This window comes from Uranotaenia lowii, chromosome 3 (genome assembly GCF_029784155.1).
Source record: "Uranotaenia lowii strain MFRU-FL chromosome 3, ASM2978415v1, whole genome shotgun sequence".
NCBI lineage: Eukaryota > Metazoa > Arthropoda > Insecta > Diptera > Culicidae > Uranotaenia > Uranotaenia lowii.
In genome coordinates, this window is record NC_073693.1 from 118360768 (window position 1) to 118377265 (window position 16498).

At 34.9% G+C, this 16498-nt stretch overlaps 1 protein-coding gene across 2 annotated transcripts; it reads left to right on the forward strand.

Annotated features, from left to right (window-relative positions):
- The first annotated feature begins 963 nt into the window (after positions 1-963).
- LOC129754511 (facilitated trehalose transporter Tret1-2 homolog) lies at positions 964-13275 on the forward strand. 2 transcript variants are annotated; one of them, XM_055750627.1, is made up of 4 exons: positions 964-1601; positions 11238-11328; positions 11390-12749; positions 12832-13275. In XM_055750627.1, the coding sequence occupies exons 2-4, from the start codon at positions 11245-11247 to the stop codon at positions 12918-12920; spliced, it is 1533 nt and encodes a 510-aa protein (XP_055606602.1). In that variant the 5' UTR covers positions 964-1601; positions 11238-11244; the 3' UTR covers positions 12921-13275. The 2 variants fall into 2 exon arrangements, with proteins under 2 accessions (XP_055606602.1, XP_055606603.1); XM_055750628.1 differs by lacking the exon at positions 964-1601 and adding an exon at positions 11046-11149.
- Positions 13276-16498: the final 3223 nt, after the last annotated feature.

Genomic DNA, 16498 nt, shown 5'->3' on the forward strand with positions numbered 1-16498 from the left:
ATTTTGAAGGGTTTACGAAAATTTTTCAGTAGTTGCTCTCTTACAAAAGGAGGGTTCAATAATGTATTAGATGCAGATCTCACGTGTTTGATTCGATTCCTTCACGATAAGTTTTTGGTCATGTCATAGGATGTTTAAACGATCCGTTTGGAAAATCGTTGAGTTTTTTCATTCCTGTTTCGATTTTAGACTTTATAAGAACGTTGCAGTTGGTTTAGTTTAGTAAACGATGACAAAAACACGAATTAAAAACGCATTATGTGCTCTAACAGATATTGAATTTCTGTTATCTGTTTAACTTTACTTAATTTATAGTTTTTTACCGAGGAAGAATAACCTTAACGGGTTAAACTCCTATCAAAAAGAAAAAAAAAGATTTTACAAAAACTGTTAATCATTCCTTGAAACAACTGTTGCATATGTTACAACTTAGTGTTTTCAATGGTTCAAATATGAAACATAACAATCCGAATATTTGTATAGAAAGTATAATCATATAATTTTTTATTTGTTTTATTGCCGAATTTATTCTCAAAAAGATTCTATAAAATGACGCGCCCAGACTCCTGACTGCATAATTGAAGACGATCCTTCTAGACTTCCATTTGTTCAGTAGAATCCTTCAAACTGATGTTATGAATACTTTCTCTGCCGATTCATTGCCAAGAATTTTCTTATCGTCCGTTTCATCAAAATTTCATTATAGAGCGATAGAGGGAAGGATGGAAATCGCATCGAGCGCGATAACTCTTATCTCGATGCGCGCCGTTCTTGGCTACGCGAATGGATTAGCATATCATTGAGCGGGAATCGCTCGTCATTTTATCGGAATGGCCCTGCAGCTACGGGTAGGTTCCATTCAAAGTACCCACACCGTTTCAAGAAAGCTCAGACAAACAGCCCAGTTGCAAGGCGTAGATCCGCTTCAAACAACTGCAGCCAGCCATCGACGCGCGGTTCAGTCGACTTCAAGACACGCTTCCGAACAGACGGACTACGCGCATTTCTTCGGTTCGACCCATTAGCACATGGTCGTCGTCGGTCTCCGTCATGGGTTGTTGTCGTTGATGAAATTCAAACAAAGTCGTGAAATCTTTTCTTTTACGCGTTTTTTGTTTTTGTTTACCCATCCGCTTAGTGTGTGGTGCTGTGCGCTGCGCACGCCTGCGCCTGAGAGAGAGCGCAAAGCCTTTGGAGAATCGCGCGCACGAAATTCCCAACCCCAAGGTCGTTCTGTTTTGGGTTCAGCTGATGAGTGTTATCCAATCCAAGCGATCGATGGTGCTTAACTTGCTTAAGAGTCACGGTGCTTCCAATAATTAAACAAAACTGTGCAAAGCGCTTCGGAAGAGAACGATCAAGAATCGCGTGTAGTTCAAAAGTAGAACCGAAAATTTGAAAGTGCATTATTAAAATGAGGCATCGAAATATGAACGTGAATGAACTGGTCAGGTTATAAATCGACAGACTATTTAGACAATTACCGGAAACCTGCTGGAGAGGCTCAAGGTGCTTGTGTTCCGCCTTTTTCACGCAACATAAAGTTCAACGACGTTTCTAGACACGATTGTTTTGGGGTGGATCCATCTTTAAGACTAACGGTAAGTTGACTTCTCGTGCCAGAGGAAAGATTCTCAAGGATATCCGTACACAGCCAAAGTTTGGGTTTGCTAAATATTTCGCTTGCCCATAGTGTTTCCCGTGAAATGCGACTAAGCGACTAAGCTGGATAGCGCATACCGGTAAATCAAAAATAGCGCGCGTAGTAAATTACACCAAAAGGTTTGTTTTCACCTGTTTGTCGGTTCTCGAAAATCGATTTCGATACAAAGGTCACTCCGATTATGAATGAAACGGGATTGGGTTGGAACGACTTTTGGGGTCATCGGAATGTAGTTTCGTAATCTGTTTTCTTAATCACTTCTTTGTATCGTATTGAGTAGCTCATATGTGAGGGGTTGAGATTGCTCAGTCAGTAGGTCAACAGAACCCACCTTCTGCGTTTCGCTTTGGACAAAGTTTAGGACCACCACTTTTAGGCTCGGACCAAATGTTGATTTTTTGAATCATTTTACCAGAACACAGAGGTGGATGTTTCTTTAAATAGATTTACACCGAATATCGAAAGCGTTTTAAAATTTAGAATAGGTTTTATTCAACGTTTTAAACTTAATTTAATATTTGAACAACTACTTCAAAGCAACGGACAACTTATTTTTGGGTCATTTTAGAATAGATGACTTGAATCCCTTTTTCACGTGTTACTACTTTTTAAGCACCTTATCCCAAAAGAGATTTCATTTGATTTTTTTTCTGAAATGCAGTTCGTCATTTCCAGTTCAGTTCGTTAAAACACTTATCAGAACTCGGTCAAATTGCATGAAAACTGATACCAAGTTCACAATGAAAAAAAAACAACATCGATAACTAAACCACTAGCCCGCTTTTGAGTTATCTATTCTGTGACATTTCAGTAAAAATGTGTTTTGAAAGATCACTTTAAATCATGATAAACTTTTGAACTAAATTTTTGTTTTCATATCAATAGAATTTGTTTCCCTTGCAAGATCTTTCATGTAGGGAAGAGTGAGACGAACTTACATCCTATATGAGGAATTTCGCCAAAACATACGCGAGTCAGGTTTTTTAATCAATTCGATTATACACAACTCTTTTTTTGTTTCCTCACATGAAATTGCTTTGACATAACTAAATGAATTATGAAATTGCAGTTTTGGGTAAACTCATGAACTTAACATGTTATTTGCTCATTTTGTATTTGAAGGCCCACAATTCCCCACCATTTTTTAAATAAAAAAAATACTTTTTCCAAAACAGTCAGAACTTGAGAAAATGGATTTGTTAAAAAATATATTTTATTACCAAATCATAAGTAACTAATGTAGGAAACCTACTATTTATCTTTTTCATTTTATTAATAACTTGCTGACCCGGTGTTCTTTGCTACACCTTCCAAAAATTATTGAAATTTGTGGTACCTAGTTATTTAAGTTTTCATTTATTTGCACAAAATTTTAAATTCAATTTCAAAATGATTAAAATGTTGTTTCAAAATAAAATTTCATTTTTTAAAATTTGGAATCTTAATTATTTTACTTTTAAGTCCATTTTTAAATCCTTTTTATGACTCTGGATTTCTTTGCTTCATAAGTTTATAACTTATGCAAAAAAAATTTATATGTGATGCCTCGGGAGCCTAAACTTATTACTTTTACCCCTTTGGCATTGCTGTACCTTTTTAATGTGGAGAGGGTCTCAAACTATCATAGAAAAATTTTTTGTAACAAAATAACGTCACGGAACACTTATTTGCCTATTCGTTCTTGAATTATTATACAAAACACTTTTTATACACAAATTCGATTCCATATTCCATATTGCAGATTTGAATCGATTTGCTCGATAAGTTATCGAAATATTAAAAAAAAAATGCATGAGTTACCCTCTTCCAACTTTTTATCGTTCCACTGAATCGAGGGAGGGGTGCTAAATCACCGGAATAACATTTCTTGTGCTCGAATACTCTCTCATGCAAAATTCGGTTCCGTTTGCTTTATTAGTTGTCGAGTTACTATAGAATTAGTATCGGAGCCCCTCTTCCTACTTATCCCCTACCTGGAAGGAGGGGATCAAGGTTAAATATTCGGTGTATTCAAATACACTTCCATGCCAAATTCTGTTCCATTTGCTCGACTTTATGATTGTTCCCATGTCATATTTGGTCCATTTGTTAGATACAGTACCGTTCATAATTGTATAGAAATTGGAAGCACGCGCATTGTCACTTCGACTTTGAACTTCCATAACTTTTTACTCTGATGGTATTTTTTGATCAAATTTTTTGCGTTAGATAGATCAACTATCACACTATTGTAACACCAAAATTTGAGCTTTCTGGAGTTTGTGTGGCCTGAGATACAGTAATTCTACAGAAATCGGACTTTTTGGACTTTTCTCATTCAAACTGCAATATCTCAAAATCTGCGCTACATTTTTTATTGAAATTTTGCAGAGTGATTGTTGAAACATAAAGCTAGCATGTCTGAATTTTTCGAAAAGTTTTATCGATGAGATCAAAAGTTACGCGAGGTGCAATATTTCAGGCATGAACCTAGAAATGCGATTTCTATAGAATTTTGGACGATTCATGAGAACAATATCGTTTCCATACACCAATCAGACAAAAAATGTCTAGCAATAGCAATGAAGAAAAGAAAACATGGAATTAATGATCCATTTGTGTTTTGAAACCAGAATCTCGCGATATTGTTTTGATTTTTTGCTTGAAATAGATTTACTGGTTGTTAAACAGAAAATAGAATTTTCCTATGAAAACATTCGTTCAAAATTCTATAGAAATCGCATTTCTAGGTTCATGCCTGAAATATTGCACCTCACGTAATTTTTGATCTCATCGATAGAACTTTTCGAAAAATTCAGACATGCTAGCTTTATGTTTCAACAATCACTCTGAAAAATTTCAATAAAAAATGTAGCTCAATTTCTGAGATATTGCAGTTTGAATGAGAAAAGTCCAAAAAGTCCGATTTCTGTAGAATTACTGTATCTCAGGCCACACAAACTCCAGAAACACAAACTCTTAAATTTTGTGGTATAATAGTATGATAATTGATCTATCTAACGCAAAAAATTTGATCAAAAAATATCATCAGAGTAAAAAGTTGTGGAAGTTCAAAGTCGAAGTGACAGTGCGCGTGCTTCCAATTTCTATACAATTATGAACGGTATTGTAAGTTCTTGGTTTATGCAAAACAATCGTATGTGAGCGCCCGTCTTCCCTAACTGTATCCCAAATTGAAGGAGAAAAATGTCTCAAATAAGCAAATAGCCATTTTGTGTATCTAAATCAGTGCTGCAAATTATCTTCAAGCACGAATGATACTGACTGTGATTTTCTATCAGTGTAAAAAGCTTCATCTGAAATGAACGGAATAGAAAAGTCAACAAATAAAAAAGCTTCTGATCGGCTCGGTCATCCTCGTGCCTACAGAAAGCTGTGTGAGTGTGTCTATCAGTCAGTAGAAAGCTCACTCGTAAACCCGAACTAACTTGTTTCACTCGAAAGCTACGAAAGCGTCTTTCGCTTGGGCATTTCTGTCACTTACTGTTTTTGATCAGTGACTGCAGCTTAAGCATTCAATCAGTGTCAGCGAAAGTTGCTGATAATTTCAGTAAGCATTTGTTTTTGCCATTTTTGCAAATTATGAATTGGGATTCAAAAAGAAAACGCGAATTGAAAATCGCTGAGACTGTACGTTTACTTGAAGCGGGACAAGAGGATGGATGTATATAAAAAAAAATTGAATTTATGGTAATTAATAATGACAAAAATATGATAAAATGAGGTCAATGAGGTTCATGTCACAATTTTGTCAATTTATTGGCATATTTTTACCACGCTTGTCATAATTTTGTTATATTTGTCATATTTTTGTCAATTGTTTACGACATTTGTCATTTTTTTTGCCATGATTTTGTCTTTTTTGTCATATTTTTGTTAAAATATTGTCACATTTTAATCAGATTTGTCATATTTTCGACAGAGTTGTGTTAGTAAATATTTTTCCATTGTATTGTAAATTTCATTCCTATTTGTCAGATTTTTTTGTCATAATTTTGTCATACTTTTACCACATTTGTCATGTTTTGTCATTTTACTGCCAACTTTTTGTCATAATTTTGTCCCCCACATTCGTCTACACGCTCCCTCGCCAGCGTTCGTCTCGCCAACCCGAACACTCATTTCTAAACCTTCCCACCTCTTCACACCATTTGAAACAGACGTATTTTTTATCAGAATCCTTCAAAAATAGCGATCTCAGCAGTAATTCTGAAATTTGCGCATGTCTAGCGAGTCGAACAATCTTTGTCACCATTCAACTAAACTTAATGATAATAGAAGGAAGCTTTTTTCACTTTCAGCAATGTTCGCTTGAAACTGAAAATGAAGATTGGATAACCTCATGAGCCTGGAAAGAGCCTGAATGTATACTAAGCACCGATGTTTCCGATTGGTGAATGAGTGTGCAGAGAGCTTTCAGGACTGAGCTTTCAGTTCATTCTCGTATGAATCTAGTTGGAATTGAACTGACCGATACACTGCAATAAAGTCAGCTGATAATTTCTCACTGACACTGAAAATTTGCACCACTGATCTAAATGCTTTCCCATACCAAAATTATTTCAATTGGCTCGATTATTTCTCAAGTTATGAGAAAATTTTTAAAGGAACCCTCCTCTCTCCTTCCTATCATCCCACTGGAAGAAGGCAGTAGTACCAAAGATTCATAGAAACATTCCTTGTGCTCCAATACCCTTTCAAGCCTAATTTCGGTCCATTTGCTGGATAAGTTCCCGAGTGATATGAAAAATTGTATGGGAGCTTCCTCCTCCCTCAAGATTGTCCGACTGGAAGAACGGAGGTTTCTCAAAATATTATAGATACGTTTCCACGTCAAATTAGGCTCCACTTGTTTGATAAATTTTCCAGTTATGCTGAAAATTGTAAAGGAGCCCCCTCCCCACTTTCTATATGTTCTCTGGAAGGAGAAAGGTGTACCAAATGTTCATTGAACTATTTATCGTACCTAAATACCCTTCCGAGCCAAATTTGGTTTCATTTGCTCGAATAGCTTTCAAGTTCTGCAATAAAAAAGGTATGAAAGTCCCCCTCCTTCCTTCTTGTATCTCCACTGGAAGGAGGAAGGGGTCTGAAATAATCATAGAACGATCTCTCGTATTCCACTACCCTATCATGCCAAATTTGGTTCAATAAGCATTATAAGTTCTCCAGTTATGTAAAAAAATGTAAGATAGGCCCCTTCCCCCTTCCTATCTCCCCATTGGAAGGAGGGAGGGATACCAAATATTCTAAGAAACATTTCTCGTACAAAAATACCCACCTATGCAAAGTTTGGTTTGATTTGCTCGATCAGGGTTCGAGTGATGAAGACTTTTTACTTTTATATAAGAGACCTCCTCCCCCCTTCCAAAAATAGGGAGAGGTCCCAAACTATTATAGACACCTTCTCCAGCCTCCAATACCCTCTTATGTCAAGTTTCACGCAAATCGGTTCAGTAGTTTTCGAGTCTTTAGGGAACAGACAGAAAAACAGAAGTTCATTTTTATGTGTTTAGATATATGTAGTTATGGAGTTTTATATCAAGTTATGGAGCAAAGAAAAAAAGTGGCAAAGATACCCAACTCTTCTCCTTTTATAAAGTTTTTTTTCGAATTCACTTATTTAAAACTCTTCAATTTCAAAACTCTAACTGACACTAGATATACTTATAGAAATTTTCGTTTAAAGAGAAGTTTAAGGTTACAAAGTTTTTTTTTTTAGAAAATTTGTTTAAATAAAATTTTAATTTTCCATGGCTTCTTTTATCATAAAAAAAAAACTCTGCGTTAAATCTTTTCAAATTTCATTGACATTTTTAAAATTTATCAGTTGAAATCACTAAATAATCACTTCGAATAAGGTGAGATAATTTGGGTTTTAAAAAAAACTCGGCAATTCGCATTATACTGCAATCTGTTGATTTCGAAATAACCCAAGCAACCAAAACTCTTAAATTTACTAAAATGAAGGCTTTGAAGGTACACATTGGCTGACGATGAAAAATAACTACCCAATTCCCTTGAGTGCCCGATCAGGCGAGCAAATAAAAATTTACTGCTCATACCCATTTGAATGAGATTAAGGAGTGGATTCGAAAAAAATGCAACACTTTGTTTTGTGAATAATTTTTAAATGCATAAATGTAAATTGATGAAATTCTCAGGAAAGGTACCTGGAGATTTTTCGACGTTATTTTTTGGGAAACACATTTGCCATCTATAATGCATACTGTGAACCAACTTTTTTTTTCAAATCAAGTCTATTTTTGATTAAGTTTACTGCTATGCTTGACCTTCAAATAACTAAAAAAAAATAATTTGGTCGAAGTACAACAAATTTAGCCAATCGTCCTCCTTCGGCACAAAAATAACATATTTGACTTTTTACCACTCAACCACCATTTTTGCATGATGGCACGACTCCAGATGCAACTTAAACAGAGTATAAATTCCTCCCTACAAGCAGTTCAAATACTTTGCCCACGATTTGATCACCGTATTTTGTTTATTTTAGCAGTGGGCAGCTTTCTTTACTTTGTAGAAATAAAGTCAGGTCTATTTATAAGTCAGCTAGATGAACGTGTCAGAGAAATTTGACTTTTTTCAAATCACTTCACTTCCTCTATTCATATTTTCGAGTTGAGTTTGAAAAATCTTATAAAATTCCTTTCATTTCATGGAATCGATAATCTCCACTTTTATTCAAATTTTCGCTCACTATTTGGTCCTCTAGGACTTCTTTAACGATTTGCCATGCGAACTTTGGTCGAATTATTGATTTCAAGCTGTTTTTGGGTCTCCTACTAGAACTTTTCTGGACTTTACTCGATTTAGCCCGAAAAATTTTGTCGATGAACTTCGGTAGTGGAGGCTATCTAAAAAATTACTTAACAGATTGTCACCAAATTTTGCACATTACATTACAAGAAAGCCTCACAGAAAATTTTATTAATTTCCATAAATGCATTCAAAGTTATTCTCAAAATAAAGTGCATTTTTTTCGAATGTACTCCTTAGATAATCGTTCAAAACAAACCGAAAAAAAAATTAAAATATTATAAACTACCAACTTGTACAGAAATTTCATTTACAAGTAGAAAGTTAAAAATCTGCAGTAAATCAGAAAAAATATTATCCACAAAAGCATTGTTTTGTAAGGCTAGCCCTTTTTATTACCTTTCTTTGAATGTAATAAACATACAAATTGAATATATATAGGTCAAGTTATTTTCAAATGTTTGCAACAAATTTAAGTGATAAAATATTTTTCATTTAAGTTTTCTCCACACCAACTTATGTACAAGCAAAGATACTTTCTTCAACCAAGTAACCCAGGACTGGCCAGGAATTAAAAAAATGCGCGCGCATTGATCAAGTTGTAAATAAGTAAGTCTTCTTGATGCCACGTTTTTCAGGTTGCATGAAGCTAAAACTCGAATAGCAACACAATTATGATTTAAAAACTGATGCATAAATACTTGAATAACTTTTCTCCATGTCTTGTGAAAAATTACATTTTAAATATCAAATGAACAGGGCTGTCTTAACAGAAAGAGATTCTGGGAGTAGTTTTTTTAGGATTTACTACGGATTTTAAACTTTCATCTTGTAAGTAAAATTTCTGTACAAGTTGGTATTTTATAATTTTTTAAATTATTTCGTTTTTTTTTAACGATAATCTAAAACAGATCCATGAAAATGCTATTAATATAAACCAATTAGGCCGGAACAATTATCAATTTCATCTATTGTCACCCCCCCTCTTCTTCAAAATTTTTTAAAGAAATTTTTAGTTTTTAAAGAAATTTCGGAAAATTTATGAAATTTTTGAAAGATAAGAAGAGCATAAAACAAATCGTGGAAGATGGGAATTTTATCTCCTTTTGTATGATTGATTTTATTAAATTTTTCGATAAAAAATTACTTGATTTACGGGTTTTGGGAAATCATTTAGTGTGCAATTTAATTGCACACAAGCTTTCATGCAATTTATTCCTTTTAATTATTTTTTGCATCATTTTTCAAGAAAAATTGACTATTTTACCAAAAACTCATTGCGCAGAACAAAGCTTTGTTCAATACAGCTCAGATTCGGCAGAAATACTTGAGAATACATGAGGAACAATTCATATGAGTATGGCTTTGATCTGTGAAAAAATGCCGAAAAGTGAACTAGTCTTAAACACAATGATTCATCCAAAAGAAACTTGGTAAAAACTTTTTTTTTTCACAATTTCATCTTTGGGATTCACAGGCAATCAAACATAATAAATATCAAGCCTCAAATATCATAATAAATAGTTATTTCAAAACTAAGATGTAACGATAACCTGTCGATCAGACTAGGTACAGAATCATATAGCAATCTGAATAAATCCCGCCTCCATTTGCTGACGGATATGAAATGCTTACTCGAGTGTAATGTCAACACTTAACCATCCATGTGCTTATCCGTTCATAATCTTTTGAAAATGAGCAAAGTTAACTTCAAATAACGGTTGGAAAAGTTGCGAAATTATTTTCAAAATCTTAATCAAATTCAGATATCTACTTTTGGATGATTTAAATTTGTTTGACTGTTGCATCAGCACAGTTTGAACATCCAGTTTGCTTTTAATCTATTCAGGCATGTAAATTTTTCAACGTATTTAGGTATTCAACAAGTTTTACAATATATACTTGCCTAGAAAAGTAATACTGACTGATAACAAGGGAATAACGACTTCCTAATTTGCTCTTCAGCGACACAGTTTTGATGTTTATCAGTTAGTTCAACAGCCTTAATCGGACTTGCGTTGTTTTTATCATACTTGAGATACTATTAAAACTGAGCTTGTACAATAGCCCCTCCATGAATTGGGTTATCTGTTCAAAAACAGTAAGATGTTATCTGCAATGTTTTGTTAACACACACTTTCCATTTTGAAGATTTACGTTCTTTGTATTTTACTGCCGTTTTTATTTAATTCTTTGTGGCATGTGGACTGTGCGTAAACAAATTTACCTAAATTTCATGAATTCAGTTTGACACCTTTCAATTTTGAGTACCTAGTCTCAAAAAAAATTTCAGTAACCTGTTTTAAAACATCATCAAAAACCTTAAAGATACTAAGTTCAAAAAATAAAAACAAATTACAGAATATTCGCATTCGATGAGTTTTTCCCGGTTATTTTGATAGGGAAATGAGGTCAACGTTTTAAAAATATTGATTAATCCCTCCGAACCTATCCCAACATGCTCCAATTCGGGATTCAATGTAATCAGCAGACTGAAGACGCGATGCGTTGCGCTGCTGTTTTGAATATTACAACTAAAATCGCTGCACGCTCACTCGAATCCAGATTCGATGGCTGGGTTCTTATCTCAGTGGGTTACTGGGAAGAATCGTCCGCCCCTTCCGATTCATATTCTGGTTGATGGCGGGGTATTCAACTGAAATGTTTGCGAATCCGTCGTGGTCTCTGGTAGAATGTGCAAGCCTATAGGTGTTAATTGTTTGTAGAAGAAATCATTTTGCTTGCAGCCCGTTGAGTAACAAGCCGTGCTAATTGTGTTGTGTTAATTTATTTACAGATTCGAGATGGCGATAAAAAAGCCTGGACCGGATAAATCATTTATCGAAAGTAATGTCGTTCCGGCTGGTTATTCGCCGTTATGGAGACAGGTATTTGATGACTTTTTCATTTATGGAAGTAGAAATGTTTAATCAAATGTTGAACTTTCAGGTGTTGGCGTCTACCGGTCCGATTATATCGAGTGCCGCTGCCGGAATGACCAATGGATTTTCGGCTATTTTGCTACCGCAGCTTCAGAGACCAGACAGTGCCATTCAGATTACTAAGGATCAGTCCTCTTGGATAGCGTCGATGGCTCCACTTCCTATGGCAGCCGGATGTCTTCTAGGAGGTTTCCTGATGGAGAAGTTTGGCCGAAAAGTGACGCACTTGATCCTGAATATCACGTTTGCAGTTGGATTTTGCGTCCTATCGGTGGCGCTGACTTATGATATGATTTTGGTCGGAAGATTTATTACCGGATTCAGTTGTGGCCTGGTTGGTCCCCCGGCTTCTGTTTACATTGCTGAAACGACCCATCCGAAGTATCGAGGCATTCTACTGGCAGGCGTGACCTTTGCAGTTTCTTTTGGTATATTCATATCTCACTTGTTTGGAACATTCTTCCACTGGAAGATGGCAGCACTGCTTTGTTCATTATTCATGGCAGTGAGTTATATTTTTGTTGTGCTATGTCCAGAGAGCCCATCGTGGTTGCTATCGAAAGGACAAGGACGAGAAGCCGAGGCTGCCTTCCGATGGTTACGAGGCAACGACTCAGAATCGTTGAAAGAGTTCGAAGATATGGCTGCCAAATATGCTGGCTCCAATTCCTCAGGACAATCGAGCCAGCCTTCAACGCTTGACAACATTAGAAAGCGAGAGTTCCTGCAACCTCTTCTCACTCTTCTGGTATTTTTCTTTACGATGCAATTCTCCGGTGTAAACATCGTTGCCTTCTACTCGATCTCTCTCATGAAAACCACCATCGGTAGCAACATCAACGAATACCTTGCGATGCTTATCGTCGATATGGTCCGGGTCATAACATCCCTCGTAGCCTGTGTACTACTCCGGATGTTCGGCAGACGTTTCTTGGCCATGTTAAGCGGCACCGGAACTACTGTGAGCCTCATCGGCCTATCCATATTCCTTTACTTCCAAACCAGCATCCCCGTTTATCAGAATCTTTCCTGGATGTCTCTCATATTCCTCATTAGCTACATCATTTTCATCGGCATCGGCCTGTTCCCCCTTCCATGGTGCATGAGTGGAGAAGTTTTTCCCATCGCCACCCGTGGCATCGGATCAGGTCTCACCTCATCCTTCAACTTCATCTGTTTCTTCATCGTCATCAAAACTGGTCCATCCCTCTTCGATGCCATCGGAACAAACGGCACCTTCATGTTCTACGGCATCATTTCCCTCCTGGGAACACTTCTCCTCTACATGATCCTACCGGAAACGAAAAACAGAACCCTCCAAGAAATCGAGGAAGCGTTCCGATCCGGCTGGCGGCCTGCAGCAAAAGGTGCGGTACCGCAGAATAAAGCATGATCATGTCGTATTAGCGAGATCATTATTGACCACAGCTTATGATTCTACACATTTAGGGCACCAGAAGGTGATGTCCATTCAGTGTATCTTGCCACCGGGAGCGGAGCAGAAAAAACCTAGCGGCTATGGGAGCATGATGGCCTAACTTAATCGAAATTAGTTCATTTGTTCGTGATATCTGGAGTAGTTGAAATTTAACTACGTTCATTTTAAAATTAAGTAAGAGACTGTGCTATTGTCATTTGTGTTCATATCGGATTACATTATTCAAAATCAGCATTTTTTATAATATTAGTTAGGTGTAAGGTTTACCATTTTTTCAAAAAATATGTATTCTCATTTGTGTTAACTATTAATAAACATAAAATGATACCAATTGAGGCGCAAGTACGGAAAGTCACTAGATAGACATTAGGTAAAATAAGTTCAATGAAAAAAAAATAGAAGTTCGATCAAAAATTAATATGTTATCAGAGCAATGAATTATGTTATTTTTACTGTAAACCGTCTTTAAAGTTGTCTATTCGTTTAATAAATATTGTTTTTGTATGTTTTTCTTTAAAATCGATTTTCTATTCAAATGTTCGAAAAATATCCCTCACAGACTAATACTAACGGACTTATTTTGGACCACCTTGTTTAGCTCTCTTATTAGGCAACTAATCATTATAATTTGTCAATAATTTTTTTTTTCATAATTTGTTGCTTTATAAGAGAGCTGGACAAGGTGGTCCAAAATTGGTCTCCTGGTCCAATATAAGTCCTTTGCCTTACCTCTTCTTCTTCTTCTTCTTCTTTTTTTCCTTCTCGTTTGGTTCGCCAATGTCGGTCGACTTAATGTCAAGTCGATGGCAGGGAATGGCACAGCAATGTTGCTTTGTTGCCCTTATCTCAAGTTATAAACAAGCTTTCTAAAAATCAGAACTTCCCCTGATTGTTGGATTGTTGATTGGATATTGGGTTTCTCATTTTCAAACGATGATTTTCTTCCCGACAATCTTTAAAACGTCCATTCGCTACAAATAAAAGCTATCATTTTTTTTTCTTTGCACTGCGGTTATTTTTAGACCTATGTTTGAATCTACTTCTAAGCTCTTCTAAGGAAAACGTTGCTATAAATCCGCTGCAAAGTGTTGGTTGCCGATCTTGCACAAAAGCTTCTGTGCAATCTCTAATAGTTTCGCCTAGTGTCCACCAGGGGATTCGAAGCATACCAAAACGGTTATCTTCTGCGTTCACATGGAAAACAAATAAAGCTAGAAAATTCCATTTTTATCGAAATATCTTTCCAAAGAATACTAAGACATTTTTTCGGAAAATGTTAGAAATATAAGGTATATTTATAGTTGGCTTTTGAAAAACTTAGAAGGGGATGGAAGTTGTTGTGATTCTTCGTAAGATGACTTCTGTTTTATTGTCTTCTCATTTTATATTTTCTCTTGTATTTTCACATTAGACTGAGTCGATTTGGGATCATATTTGATTTTCTTAAACTATGGGGTTCTGCTTCGGTTCAAAACTCATCCATGATTTTTTGCAGATTTTTTTTGTAACGTTTATATGAGTAAATTTGGACTTTAAGGTTTCTATGGTATAATTGAATATTTTAAGCCAGGGCCGTAGGAAGAACTGCCTCATAGGGGGGGTTTTGGTGACAAAATTTTTCCTAGAACATTTTCGCTTGAAAATGCATACATGAAGAATGGTAAAAAAAAGTGATACTAAAAGTATCTCATTATTCGGTTTAAAGTTCTTATATATTAATAGTTATTCATTTCAAATCATTTATTTCAAAAATAAGTCCTAAAAGTGATAAGTTTTTTTTTAATTTAAAAAAAAATGAATGAGGGACCTTGAAGGCTTTTTTAAAAAAAAAAACTTATTTGGGATTCAAAACCGGTTTTTTTAAACTCTTGTAAACTCGATATATTCAGATTTTAGTTGAAATGTTTTAGTATCTTCAATATAAATAATGTTTAACAACAAACAAATAAAAAGTATTTCCTGAACCCTAAGATGAAGTACAAGTAATTTTATCAACATTAAATTATCATTAATAATTTATTTCATTATTGAAATCCTGTGCAAAATTGACTTAGATTTTTAAGGAACGCAATTTAGAAAATGAGTTTAGATCTCATTTTATAACAGTGGTTCCTACCTGTTTTGTGTTTTGTTTTGGAAAATTTTGAATTTTACTTCCGAATCTGAATTCTGCATTTTGAACCTGAATACAAATTTTGAATTCCTATCCTGACTGAAAATTCCAAATGATGAAACTATATTATTTCATATCTGGATCACCATTATGGAATTTTGAAATTTCGTCAAAAGAATTAAGAGTAAAAATTTCAAATCCATAATTTTAAAATGGTTTGTTAATGTTAAATTCTTTTTTATACCTGAACACAACCTGAATACAAATTTTGAATTCCTATCCTGACTGAAAATTCCAAATGATGAAACTATATTATTTCATATCTGGATCACCATTATGGAATTTTGAAATTTCGTCAAAAGAATTAAGAGTAAAAATTTCAAATCCATAATTTTAAAATGGTTTGTAATGTTAAATTCTTTTTTATATTCCGGAATGATGAGTTTCTAACATGTAAAATGAATTTATTTTAGTTTCAAATGCAAAACCAAGATTCGGATCATGATTTTGTCTCAATGATAAACCTAACTAAAAATCAAGAACTATAAACTGGATTCAGATTCCACAATCCGGTCACGGACAACAAACCTAGATTTATGAAAAAAAAAAAAAAAATAGTACCAGAGCAGCTGTAATTATTCAAACCTAAGCTCACCATATATATTTACATCCCAAAATCTGGGCAACATCCGGAAAAATTTAGGAATGCTTCAATTATAATCAAGAAGAAAAAACTCGAAAAGTAGCTTGTTTTCATCGAAACACGTCAGCCAGTTTATTTGAATAAACTTAGTTGAAAAAATGATTTTGGACGCAAAGTACAACATTGTGTTCACGTAATTGAAATTTTTCTTTGTATTTGCAAATAAGTAAAAACTTTCGAGCAAAATCCGTGAAATCAGGCAATGTTAGTGAGTATAATCTTATTGAAAAATCGATATTGGAGACTAAGGACATTCTATCAACAAATGAGAAAAGTTTTGAAAATCTTCAGGAGAATTGTGGACCTGGGATAAGATTTCGAGGTTTTCGTCTTAGTTCTGAGCCGAGATTTTTGCTCGTGATTTACTTGAGTTGTTCATCGAAATTTTTTTATGAATTAAAAATTTCGAGTTTAGAGAAGAAAATTTTGCTTGGCCTTTTTTGACCCTCATGGAGGGGGTTTAACCCCCAAAACACCCCCCGTTCCTACGGCCATGTTTTAAGCTAAAAATCAACATTATTTTTGTTTCTTCTGTGGAACCGAGACTGGAAGCTGGGTTATGTGCCAATATATAAATTCTTTAAAGGAAATTTTCCGGAAATGTCCAAGACCATAATTTCGTATCTTATTAAGCAAAAAAGTTATGAGCTGTTAAATAGGAGTATGTCTTTTGGCATTGAAAATCAATAAATTCAACTGACATCACTGCTTGTGCCCATCGAAGGATTCCTTGAAAAGTAGTCATGCAATGTCTCTCAAGGCACAAGCAGTGATGTCAGTTGAATTTATTGATTTTCAATGCAAAAAGACATATCCCTATTCAACAGCTCATAACTTTTTTGCCTAATAAGATACGAAGTTA